This window comes from Lolium perenne, chromosome 7 (genome assembly GCF_019359855.2).
Source record: "Lolium perenne isolate Kyuss_39 chromosome 7, Kyuss_2.0, whole genome shotgun sequence".
NCBI lineage: Eukaryota > Viridiplantae > Streptophyta > Magnoliopsida > Poales > Poaceae > Lolium > Lolium perenne.
The window spans coordinates 278622124-278636148 of NC_067250.2; the positions used below are offsets into that span (position 1 = coordinate 278622124).

At 43.3% G+C, this 14025-nt stretch overlaps 1 protein-coding gene across 1 annotated transcript; it reads right to left on the bottom strand.

The window, feature by feature from the left end:
- Positions 1-10417: 10417 nt before the first annotated feature.
- Positions 10418-12630, bottom strand: LOC127315249 (protein neprosin-like). The gene is made up of 5 exons (XM_051345754.1): positions 12511-12630; positions 12375-12428; positions 11870-12016; positions 10774-11036; positions 10418-10469 (listed from the first exon to the last, which is right to left on the bottom strand). The coding sequence occupies exons 1-5, from the start codon at positions 12628-12630 to the stop codon at positions 10418-10420; spliced, it is 636 nt and encodes a 211-aa protein (XP_051201714.1).
- Positions 12631-14025: the final 1395 nt, after the last annotated feature.

The following is a 14025-nucleotide window of genomic DNA, read 5'->3' on the forward strand; positions in this document are numbered from 1 at the left end:
ACCTTTGTACAGGCGGCATGGAGGTACCCCTTTGTGACACTTGGTTAAAACATGTGTATTGCGATGATCCGGTAGTCCAAGCTAATTAGGACAAGGTGCGAGCACTATTAGTATACTATGCATGAGGCTTGCAACTTGTAAGATATAATTTACATGATACATATGCTTTATTACTACCATTGACAAAATTGTTTCATGTTTTCAAAACCAAAGCTCTAGCACAAATATAGCAATCGATGCTTTCCTCTTTGAAGGACCTTTCTTTTACTTTTATGTTGAGTCAGTTCACCTATCTCTCTCCACCTCAAGAAGCAAACACTTGTGTGAACTGTGCATTGATTCCTACATACTTGCATATTGCACTTGTTATATTACTCTATGTTGACAATACCCATGAGATATACATGTTACAAGTTGAAAGCAACCGCTGAAACTTAATCTTCCTTTGTGTTGCTTCAATACCTTTACTTTGATTTATTGCTTTATGAGTTAACTCTTATGCAAGACTTATTGATGCTTGTCTTTAAGTGTTATTCATGAAAAGTCTTTGCTTTATGATTCAGTTGTTTACTCATGTCATTACCATTGTTTTGATCGCTGCATTCATTACATATGCTTACAATAGTATGATCAAGATTATGATGGCATGTCACTCCAGAAATTATCTTTGTTATCGTTTACCTGCTCGGGACGAGCAGGAACTAAGCTTGGGGATGCTGATACGTCTCCGATGTATCGATAATTTCTTATGTTCCATGCCACATTATTGATGATATCTACATGTTTTATACACATTATATGTCGTATTTATGCATTTTCCGGCACTAACCTGTTAACGAGATGCCGAAGAGCCAGTTGCTGTTTTCTGCTGTTTTTGGTTTCAGAAATCCTAGTAAAGAAATATTCTCGGAATTGGACGAAATCAACGCCCAGGGGCCTATTTTACCACGAAGCTTCCAGAAGACCGAAGAGAAGACGAAGTGGGGCCACGGGGCGCCGCCACACTAGGGCGGCGCGGCCCAGGGGGGCCCGCGCGGCCCTGCTGTGTGGGGCCCCCGTGACCCTTCCGACTCCGCCCTTCCGCCTACTTAAGGTCTTCGTCGCGAAACCCCCAGTACCGAGAGCCACGATACGGAAAACCTTACAGAGACGCCGCCGCCGCCAATCCCATCTCGGGGGATTCTGGAGATCACCTCCGGCACCCTGCCGAAGAGGGGATTCATCTCCCGGAGGACTCTTCACCGCCATGGTCGCCTCCGGAGTGATGAGTGAGTAGTTCACCCCTGGACTATGGGTCCATAGCAGTAGCTAGATGGTTGTCTTCTCCTCATGTGCTTCATTGTCGGATCTTGTGAGCTGCCTAACATGATCAAGATCATCTATCTGTAATTCTATATGTTGTGTTTGTCGGGATCCGATGGATAGAGAATACTATGTTATGTTGATTATCAATCTATTACCTATGTGTTGTTTATGATCTTGCATGCTCTCCGTTATTAGTAGAGGCTCTGGCCATGTTTTTGCTCTTAACTCCAAGAGGGAGTATTTATGCTCGATAGTGGGTTCATGCCTCCATTAAATCTGGGACAGTGACAGAAAGTTCTAAGGTTGTGGATGTGCTGTTGCCACTAGGGATAAAACATTGATGCTATGTATAAGGATGTAGTTATTGATTACATTACGCACCATACTTAATGCAATTGTCTGTTGTTTTACAACTTAATACTGGAAGGGGTTCAGATGATAACCTGAAGGTGGACTTTTTAGGCATAGATGCATGCTGGATAGCGGTCTATGTACTTTGTCGTAATGCCCAATTAAATCTCACAATACTCATCATATCATGTATGTGCATGGTCATGCCCTCTCTATTTGTCAATTGCCTGACTGTAATTTGTTCAACCAACATGCTATTTATCTTATGGGAGAGACACCTCTAGTGAACTGTGGACCCCGGTCCATTCTTTTATATCGAATACAATCTACTGCAATACTTGTTCTACTGTTTTCTTGCAAACAATCATCATCCACACTATACATCTAATCCTTTGTTACAGCAAGCCGGTGAGATTGACAACCTCACTGTTTCGTTGGGGCAAAGTACTTTGGTTGTGTTGTGCAGGTTCCACGTTGGCGCCGGAATCTCTGGTGTTGCGCCGCACTACATCCCGCCGCCATCAACCTTCAACGTGCTTCTTGGCTCCTCCTGGTTCGATAAACCTTGGTTTCTTTCTGAGGGAAAACTTGCTGCTGTGCGCATCATACCTTCCTCTTGGGGTTCCCAACGAACGTGTGAGTTACACGCCATCACGTATCTATAATTTCTTATGTTCCATGCTAGTTTTATGACAATACTCACATGTTTTATATACACTTTATATCATTTTGATGCATTTTCCGGCACTAACCTATTAACAAGATGCCGAAGCGTCAGTTCCTGTTTTCTGCTGTTTTTGGTTTCAGAAATCTTACACAGGAAATATTCTCGGAATTAGATGAAACAAAAGCCCACGGTCTTATTTTCCACGGAGCTTTTCCAGAACACCGAAGGAGAGACGGAGAGGGGCCAAGGTGGCCCCACACCCTAGGGCGGCGCGACCTGGAGGGGGGGCGCGCCGGCCTATGGGGTGGGCCCCTCGGCCGCCTCCCGACTCTGCCCTTCGCCTATTTATTCACTCCGTCGCGAAAACCCTAGTACCGAGAGCCACGATACGAGAAAAAATACTGTGACGCTGTCGCCGCCAATCCCATCTCGGGGGATTCAGGAGATCGCCTCCGGCACCCTGCCTAAGAGGGGAATCATCACCGGAGGACTCTACATCATCATGCCCGCCTCCGGATTGATGCGTGAGTAGTTCATCCTTGGACTATGGGTCCATAGCAGTAGCTAGATGGTTGTCTTCTCCTCTTGTGCTATCATGTTTAGATCTTGTGAGCTGCCTATCATGATCAAGATCGTCTATTTGTAATGCTACATGTTGTGTTTGTTGGGATCCGATGAATATGGAATACTATGTCAAGTTGATTATTGATCTATCATATATGTGTTGTTTATGATCTTGCATGCTCTCCGTTGCTAGTAGAGGCTCTGGCCAAGTTGATACTTGTGACTCCAAGAGGGGGTATTTATGCTCGATAGTGGGTTCATGCCTCCATTGAATCTGGGACAGTGAAAGAAAGTTCTAAGGTTGTGGATGTGCTGTTACCACTAGGGATAAAACATCGATGCTTTGTCTAAGGATATTTGTGTTGATTACATTACGCACCATACTTAATGCAATTGTCTGTTGTTTGCAACTTAATACTGGAAGGGGTGCGGATGCTAACCCGAAGGTGGACTTTTTAGGCATAGATGCATGCTGGATAGCGGTCTATGTTCTTTGTCGTAATGCCCTAAGTAAATCTCATAGTAGTCATCATGATATGTACGTGCATTGTTATGCCCTCTCTATTTGTCAATTGCCCAACTGTAATTTGTTCACCCAACATGCTATTTATCTTATTGGAGAGACACCACTAGTGAACTGTGGACCCCGGTCCATTCTTTTACATCTGAAATACAATCAACTGCAATCTCTATTCTCTGTTGTTCTTCACAAGCAAACATTATTCTCCACACCATACGTTTAATCCTTTGTTTACAGCAAGCCGGTGAGATTGACAACCTCACTGTTAAGTTGGGGCAAAGTATTTTGATTGTGTTGTGCAGGTTCCACGTTGGCGTCGGAATCCCTGGTGTTGCGCCGCACTACACTCCTTCACCAACAACCTTCATGTGGCCTTCATCTCCTACTGGTTCGATAACCTTGGTTTCTTTCTGAGGGAAAACTTACTGCTGTGCGCATCACACCTTCCTCTTGGGGTTCCCAACGGACGTGTGCATCACGCGCCATCAATGTGTTGCACCTCTAAGCTAGATAGCAAGATAAATGCAAGAATATAGTGCAAGAAGTTATTCAATCTAAGTTTTTAGGATCAAGAATACCAAGTTCTCCTCTCAAGTTTACAAACCGGGCTTCATCCAAAGGCTTAGTGAAAATATCCGCCAATTGGTATGACGTTCCCACATGAGTGAGATCAATGTCCCCGTTGGCAACATGGTCACGTAGGAAGTGATGACGAATGTCAATGTGTTTGGTGCGACAGTGTTGAACCGGGTTATTGGCGATCTTTATTGCACTTTCGTTGTCACATAGAAGAGGCACCGTACCAAGAGACACACCATAGTCTTTCAAGGTTTGCTTCATCCATAACAACTGAGTGCAACAAGATGCCGCGGATATGTGTTCGGCTTCGGCTGTGGATAGAGCAGTGGAGTTTTGTTTCTTGGATGACCAAATCACCAATGACCGGCCAATAAATTGGCAAGCCCCGGAGCTAGACTTCTGGTCAACCTTATCACCGGCCCAATCGGAATCCGAATAGCCAATGAGTTCAAATTAAGGTTGACCCCTTTGGATACCACAGCCCGAGAGTAGGAGTAAGAATAAGGTATCTTAGAATCCGTTTGACCGCCATCAAATGGCTCTCCTTAGGAGCAGATTGAAAACGAGCACACATCCCTACACTTAACATGATATCTGGCCTAGAAGAGCAAAGGTAGAGCAAGGATCCTATCATGGAACGGTATACCTTTATATCCACATCCTTCTCACCATCACATGAGCCAAGTTGCCCCTTCACGGGCATGGGTGTCTTCATTGGGCTTGCATTGGTCTTGTTGAACTTCTTGAGCATGTCTTTCACATACTTTTCTTGAGAGATGAAGGTGCCTTGTGCAAGTTGCCTCACTTGGAAGCCTAGGAAGAACTTCAACTCTCCCATCATGGACATCTCAAATTTCCTAGTCATCAATAGCTCAAAAGCTTTGTGATGATTGGGGTTAGTTCCACCAAAGATAATATCATCAACATATATTTGACATATAAATAAGCCACCCCCTTTAACCCGCTTGGTGAAAAGGGTGGAATCGACCGTACCCATGCAAAACCCATCATGTAGTAAGAAATCCCTAAGGAACTCATACCAAGCATGTGGAGCTTGCTTGAGACCGTAGAGTGCCTTATGGAGTAAATACGCATGGTTGGGTCGTCGTGGGTCTTCGAAACCCGGGGGTTGAGCTACATATGCAGTTTCTTTTAGGGGACCATTCAAAAATGTACTTTTTACATCCATTTGATATAGTTTGAAATTATGGAAAGATGCAAATGCAAGCGAAAGACGAATAGCTTCAAGACGGGCTACTGGCGCAAGGTACCTCAAAATCCATACCTTCTATTTGGACAAACCCTTGCGCCACTAACCTTGCTTTATTTCTTATGATAATGCCATTCTCATCTTGCTTCTTCTTGAATACCCATTTGGTCCCAATGACATTGATGCGATGATCCTTGGGTCTCTCAACTAGAGACCATACTTCATTACGAATAAAACACTCCAATTCTTCTTGCATGGCAATTACCCAATTCGGATCAACCAACGCTTCATGTACCTTGAATGGCTCAAAACTAGACACAAAAGCATGGTGTTGACAATAAGTGATAAGTAATGCATGATGTCTACGAGTTACCACTCCTTTTGAGATGCTACCAAGGACTTGATCTACTTTCATCTCACTTGCCCTTGTAGCAGCCTTGATCTTCCGAATGGTTCCTTCATGATCAACAAATTTATCTCTTGCTAGTACTCGATCATGAGGGACAACTTGAGCTTGAACATGAGTTGAGTATGTTTCTTGATCACCATCATGGTCTTGCTCAGTGGGTTGAGGGCTTTCTTCTTGTTCTTCGGAATGTGACTCATCTTAAGTAGAAGATAAGTCTTGAGTTGCACTTGATGGTTCAGATTGAGTTGAGCTAGGCTCTACTTGGGCTGAGCTTGATACTTCCAATCCATCATTTTGATCATCATTATGAACTTCTGTGTGCCGGATGTGTCCAATGCTCATAAGTTTGATGGCACTAGAAGGATCATCATCATTACCTGCAACACATGGAACAACTTGCTCCACTTGGGAGCCATTATCCTCCAAGAACACCACGTCACAAGATACTTCAATAGTCTCAGTGGACTTGTTGTAGTATCTATAGGCATGGGAGTTCTCCGCATATCCAACAAATGTGCCCTCAATAGTTCTAGTTTCAAATGTATCGAGCTTTCCTTTATTGTTCTTAACAAGACATTTTCATCCAAAGACACGAATGTACATGACATTAGGCTTATTACCTGTGAGAAGCTCGTATGGAGTTTTATTATGTAGGGGGCGAAGGAAGAGCCGATTGGAGTAGTGGACAGTTGTAGAGATGGCTTCTCCCCAAAAGTTATGGGGTGAATTGAATTCACTCAACATAGTTCTTGACATCTCAATAATAGTACGGTTCTTCCTTTCAACAATACCATTTTGTTGAGGGGTGTAAGGAGCTGAAAACTCATGCTTGATGCCCTCATCATCAACAAACACTTGCATAGTGTAGTTCTTGAACTCGGTGCCATTGTCGGTCCTTATCGCCTTGATCTCAGATTCATACCTACGTTGAGCCTTCTTGGCGAAGATGATGAACTCTCTATGGATCTTATCCTTAGACTTGAGGAGAAAGACCCAAGAGTATCTTGAGTAATCATCAACAATGACTAGTCCGTACTTGCTCCCACCAAGAGTATCATAATGTGATGGCCTAAAGAGATCCAAATGAAGGAGCTTCAAGGGCCTAGACGTGATGACGATGCTCCAAGGACCTAGAAGTTTAAATTTATTATTAAATTTAAACATTTTTAAATCTGCATATTTTCCAAAATATGATTTTTTTAAATTTGAACATGTTTTAAAAACTTCGCATTTCCAAATTTTAGAATTTTAATTTTTTAAATCTTTAAAGAAAAAACTAAAAAAAAGAAACAGGAAAAAAAACATAAAAGGAATTGAAAAAAGCAGGACGACCTGCACCTAACTGGGCCGACCAGTACCGCACGCGGGGGTGTGCGGCGCGCGGTACACGCCGACCTGGTCGGTGTATAGGATCCGCCTCGGATGTTTGTCTGCGTCTTTCGTTCATACGAACAAAGGAATGCACACAGTTGAAAAAAAATCAAAATTAATTTTTCTTAGATTCAAAATTTGCTCACATTTGAAATTTGCTTATATATGAAATTTGCTAAGATATGCAATATGCTTAGATTTAAAATTTGCCCAGATTTGGAATTTCCTCAGATTTAAAATTTGCTGAGATTCAAAATTTTCTCAGATTTAAAATTTCCTTAACTTTGAAATTTGCTCGAATTTTTAAAATTTGAAATTTTCTTTAAAAATCAAAATATTCGAAAAACATAAATGAAACAAAAAAACAGAAAAAGGAAAACCGGCAGGAAACCGAAGGAACCAGCAAAGAACCATAAGAAAAAAGGAAAAACCCAAACCGAAAAGTTCTAGAAACTTTCTAAAACCGGAAAAGACCAGGCACACGTCAAATGGGCCGTGGCCCAGCAAGATCTCGCTGCATTTGGAATGTATTTGCTCCCACACTGCATCGATCAGTAGGTTTGGACCTTTTTCTGAGTGTTTTATCTCTCCTTAACAGGCCTCATCGCACATGGTTTACACATATGTACCCTAACCATCAGAAGTCGTGCGCCAACTTTTAGTTACAGTCTTTTAAGGCTTTCCGTGTACGGTGCAAGGAAACCTGACTACCACGGGCGACAGTCATACTTTTAGGGCGTATGCGTCTGCACAACACAGGGAAAAAACTTTCCGTGTGCGACCTAGGGCCTAAAATGCCATAAGACAACAATGGGCCAATGCCAATCTCTCTTGCATGAAAGCATAGGAATCTTTAGTACGTATATCTCAAAGAAAGATGTCCATGTGTTGAAATACTAATATTTTTTTAATACTACTACGATGTCATTTTCAATAATATTTCCTATATATTTTTGAGAGACATGTGAATTTGGAAACCATTCTTACTGAAAGTCTGAAACGCGATATGGATATAAAGGTGGTGAAATTGCATTATGATCTACACTAGGAGTACTAAGTATGCACATGGGAAAGAGTGGTAATAAGTAATGAAAAATTAATTTCTTATTTTGCATCGCTTAAAAGAATTCCAGCCGAGGGAAATCGTTATTATAAATTTACAAAAACAAAGGTTAGAACAGAATCATAATTTCAATCATTCAAGATCCAAGGAAGTCAGATTCAGGAACGGCAATTCATGAAAAGAAAAGTTGAAGTCACTTGAAAATCTTATTAGAAATTAAGACATCCATAGTTGCGCACGTTGTAGTATAATATGGTTTGATTTTTTTATGTAACCATATATTTCATTAGACAATATATTACACATATGATCATCACACAAGACAAACATTTGTGTCAAGCAACTTTGCACAAAGAAATCCACAAGAAGTGAAACTACAAGTTCACCCTTGGAGAAACCTATGCCTCACCGAAACATCGTCCATCTTCCTCCACTGCCACTATGGTAGCGCCGGAAAAAGAGTCGAATAACCGCCACACCTAGATCTGGGAGAGCACCATCGCATTCACAGATGGTTTCGAGCCGATGAACCGGGCTATCGCAAGCAACGAACCCAAGAATTTGTGGCACGTCGGCCGGGGATCTTCCCCGTGGTCACAAAATCCCAATGACGTCATCTTCACTTGACATAGTTGAAGAAGAGAAACGCCGCCGCATGCCATCATCCACGTGCACAAGTGCAAGACACCACACACAACTGCAGTAGTCGATGCGACTGCCACCCGCGAAAGTATCGAACACGGACCACCGACAACAAATCTCACTGGATCTGGAGACTAGCGAGACGGCCAGGCCATCTGCCCCTGACAGCACCGGTTGGAGCGACGTCGAGATGGAGGAAAAGCAGAGGAAAATTATTTCGACGCGGCATGGTCTCCTCCATAGAAGCAGCGCCTTAAGCTAACACTAGGCAACCCGGGCTAGAGGCCAGAGCAGTCACTCCGGGGTCCCCACCCCCTCCCGTCGCCGGAGCGGCCGATGGAGGAGGCATGGACCAGCGACTTGGCCGGTCGAGAGCAGATAAGCGCCGAGCGGTTCTTTTCCCATATGGTTTGATTTGTGACTGCCTTGAACTGTTTCAGAATCGAATATTGTCTCAGAATCGAATATTTTTCCAAATGTGTACGAAACTTTTATTTTAGAGCAACTCCAACAGAGACTATATCGCGGTACGGTAAAATGGATTTGCAGCCCGTTGTATCCTTTTTTTAGCGCGTGGTGACCACTTGTCCTCCACCGGAGATGCTAAAACATAGCGCACGATAATGAGCAAAAAACGCTCCCCCACCAAAGGCGCTAAAATGCAGCACGTCGGGCCGGCGTAAACAGGTTTCACACAACCAACAATGATCAACAAGATTGGTCTATGCCAACCACCAGGTCCATACTAATTTGAAACTATGTTTGGCGAAACAACCTACCCTACTTCATAGTGTAGTTGACCGTCCTACCTCTCGATGGTTTAATCACCCCCTCATCATGCTCATCCACTACAAACTGCTCTTCTTATTCCCCAATTTCTTCATTGAAATGAGAGTGTGAGAAAGAAGAGGCAACATTAATGTGTGCCATGAATGTCTCATCGTCAACACTACATTGCAATTGAATGAACAAATATTGTCTACATTCATCTATCTTAAAATACAACAACAAGAGGAGGCATTTTTTTAAACCTTGTTGTCACTTGGTCGAGCAGGTTGCGCGCGCTGAAAGCCGCTCCAGTCGATGGAGCCGGCGGTGGCTGTTGTGGAGCACTCGGTGCAGGAGGTCGAGCGGGGCGACGAGCTACGACTTTCTTGGGGGCCTTCTTGGCTGGCATTTGGGCAGCGACGGCCGGGAGCTTTGAAGCTTCGGCCCTTGCTTTCGACACGAGCGACGACACAGGAGGCGTGGCGTCGGGCTGTGAATTCGGCCACGGTGGCACGAATAGGACGCAGACGGAGGCAGCGGCGACAACATTAGGGTTTGCTGTGGGCGGCGGCGGAACTGCCGCGCCGACACCAGCTGTGGTGGGGACCAAGTAGGGAGTGATCAGCGGAGTGGCCGAGGACTCATCCATTCCCGGAATGTCGCCGGCGACCGCGCGCATGCGAAGGGGAATCGAGGGCGCAAGCACGGGGGAAGTTTCGGGCGGCGGTTAGGTGTTCGTGCGCGAGCCACGGTAATAGCGAGCGCTCGATTGGAGGTGTCAATTTTGGGGCGTCGGAGGGAGCAAAATGGCATGCGCATACAATTTTAGCGTGTCTGCTGGACAGCTGGAGGGAGCGAAACAACCACGCACTATGCATATTGCAGTAATTTTAGCTCATGCTCTGTTGGAATTACTCTTAGTGTGCATCTTGTGGAGATGTAATTATACAAATTATAGTGCAATATATTTACTGTATTCTGCATTCACCCTGCCTTGTGTTGGACGTGCATGCACCAGCACTACAGATGCATAAAGATTTAACAACCACTGAAGTTGTAGCACCAACAATCCAGATTCGTGCATGCTGAAACAGAACTAACGTAATGACAAATACTTATTCTACCATGAACTAATATTGATCGAGCTGATAGTTCATAAATAACGCACACATAAAGCCAAGATTATTCAATCTTTTTTTACATGAAAATTATTTCATCTCGTCATGCGGATGGCACAGAAGGCCCCCCAAAAAAGAATCGACCATTGGAAATGGGAGTAACTCGGTAAATACTCGAGTCACTAATGTCTGTGGGTGAGTCTTGCCTCACCAGCGAGGCGCGCCCATTTTGGTCGATAAACTGGATATTACTAATAGAGGCAGACGCCGTTGCATCACCCGTGGGAAGGAAGCCACTGCCCATCGGAGCAAGGTTCGTTGTGCGAGTCTTCACGTAGCCACCAAGCTGGATAGTTGATGCTCGATCTGCCATCCCTCCGGTGAATAATGCTCTGGGGTAGCGTCCAATCAATGCAGGATCGTTCTGGTTGAGCCCATAATATACCAGCCAGTCTCCCATTATGCCGTCCTATAAATTAGGAAAAAATTAGTATCAAATATGTATTAATTTTTTACCAAACTAAGTAATGCATGCGTAGTTGCAGAACACATTAAATTAGCACAATTTACATGCTAAAAATAGAATTTAAATAAAACACTTTCTTACAATTCACTGATGCACATGTATGTCAGATCAAACGAACCACAAGCACAAGAAAATTTTATTCAAAAAGTTCCGGTGACATGAAGCATAGTTTTTTTCTCTCAAATGAAGCATAGTTGAGAGCAGAGAAATTGTCTTTTAATAAAGAGATACCACGTGAGAAGTTATGTAAGCCCAAATTAGTGGGTAATCAATTAGAAACAAATAAAAAAGATAATTAAGAGTCAATAAGTATAAGCACAACATCAAATATTTGTTCTTTTAGATTATAGATTCGGCCAGAACAGATCGAAAATTATCTAACAAAGCGTTATTGATGAGGTAAACACATGCTATATCATTGTAATGCCCAATTAATATTCTCACAAGCAGTGGCGGAGCCACGTTGAGAGCTGTGTGGTCAATTGACCACACAGCTTTTTGCCATGTTCTTTGTACTTTGGTATTAATCTTGTAAAAATATTTAAAATAAGTAAAAATTATATGTATTTGACATCACAGATTTGAAATGACAACACTGACTTTAAGTTCTGGCTCCGCCACTGCTCACAAGAGGCTCGCTCCAGTACAATCACGAGTGCGATCTTAGCGGTCTTTGTAGTGGAGCAAACACCTCACGAGTGTGTTTGTCTTATTTAATAAAAATACTTTTATTAATAATGCTGAAAACCAGAAAACAATATGGAACATAGGTGTACCTTAATAATTTTAATCGTGATGGTCTGTTTGAGTCCATTGAGCTGGGAAAACGTCCCAATTACACCTCCAAGAGCTATGGGAGCACCATTTTCTGGCTGGAAACCACAGCCGGCATTGGGGCAGCCAGTTTTTTGGTATCCATCAGTCTAGGCAAAATTAATACACACAAAAAGATGTAACGAGTTAGTAGCAACATATATAACTTGAAATTCAAGTCGTCTAGTCAATCAGAAATCCACCGACCATTGCTATGCTTGTGATGAAAATCAAAGAGGTGGGAATGTGTTACCTCGCCGGCGCGTAGGCTTTAAGTAATATAATATCACGAGAGTAGTTGTGTAGTATTCGGTATTGGTTTAAAATAAAAAAAAGGCTTGTAAAACTTCTAAAAACTTCTTCTTAATCAATGAAAATGGTTCTTTTGCCGTGTTTCAAAAAAAACGCATCAACAAGACTATATAGACATAGCTAGAGAACAAGTTAGTGTTCCATGTCATTACTCACCGTCCACAGACCACCTAAATGGGTGTGTGAATCGCCGTACGTCTTTGGCGAAACCTGGCACAATGTAGGAAGCAAACATGAGCCTTACACCGTATCGAATATGCATGTGACGCTGACATGTTAATATGACACTCACCTCCCAGCCGATCTGGACAAAGTTGCGGCTCGTACCCTTGCCGACTCCTTGTTGGTCCGAGAGGGTAACCACGCCCACGGTGTACTGCTCAGAGCTTAGGTTGAAGCCGTACACGTCCATCGTGGCGATGAACCCATAGTAACCCTGATCCGATGCTCCCGGTGGCGTCCAGTAGTGTTCCGCAACCTATATATGCGACGACAGAGCACATAATTGTATATATTACAATGACATGCATGCTAGTAGCCCATCAATCAAAATTAGTGATGGTTCTTTGAATAGTATTCGTACAACCAGGGCGTACAACGCATTACGTACGTAGTCTTTGGCGGAGCCAGATTCATCAGCATCAAGCGGTGAAAAGTGACCGAGCAATTTCTTAGACAACAAGATGCTCGGTAAGTTGCTGGACTCTTGGGCTTTCACCTGATCAATGGACGTGCAAATTAGCAAACTATTTTCAAAGTTTAACTTGGCCAGACAGAGACTGACAGATGGATCATCAAGTGTGCTGAAGCGTTGTAAGAAATCCAGTTTGCAAGATCGATAATTGATGGGTACACAGCAAAATATATAGTACCTGTTGATTTGTTGTGTGGAGCCGGGCAGCGTTAGCTCCATAGCCGCTGGCTAAAAGCACCATCCACACGGCGAGAAGAAGAAACTTGCCCATCGAATCGCCTCGGTCAGATTGAATCTTAAGACAGAGGACTAGAGGAGAATGTCGGACGTAGTCGATGGGGAATGTTGACGCCCCACACGCTCGAGCTTATATAGACGGCCTAGCTTGTTCTTTTTGGAAAGTCATTTCGTGAAATTTCTTTGTTTCTTTTTTTGTCTAAATATTGATTCCTATTATCCTTTGCCTGCGGCAGGCATTGGTGCTTCTGTATCTCGTTTTTTATTGCAGCTTAACTTTTTGGAATCGTAAAAAAATCTCCAATAACTAAGGCCGGTACACTGCCAGACATAAAGTCGTATATATGGAGAATAGTTAAGGCTGATACCATGATTGTCCCTCTAATATCTGGAGTATGTACTGGTATGTTTGAGAGAATACTGATCACAGTCAGCGTGATGATTCCATTTATAGTTGGGGATTTGCTGGAAATCAGGGCGCTTGATTTTTATTAAGTTTGTCTCATCGCTAATTAAGTGTGGCCTCTACGTGGTTAGAGCATCTCCAGTCCCCCCCCCCCCCCCCCCCCCCCCCACCAAAATCGCGCCGGATCGAGCGTTTGGAGGACGTTGTTGCTTGGTGCGTTTGGGGCGCGTCGCCCCCCAAACGAGACCCTAAATTTTTCCCTGTTAGAGTATTCAAAAAACGCAACCAATTTATTAAACAAAGCATACAAATAAATATGTTTACTATTGTTTCCAAAGTAAAGTACAACAAACAATAACAAACGAAACAAATATAATAAGTCGGGCTAGATCACGTAGCCGCTGCATTTGCTGATAATCCTTTGATCCCCACAAATGCTCAACGAGATCATGTTGAAGTTGCTCGTGAAC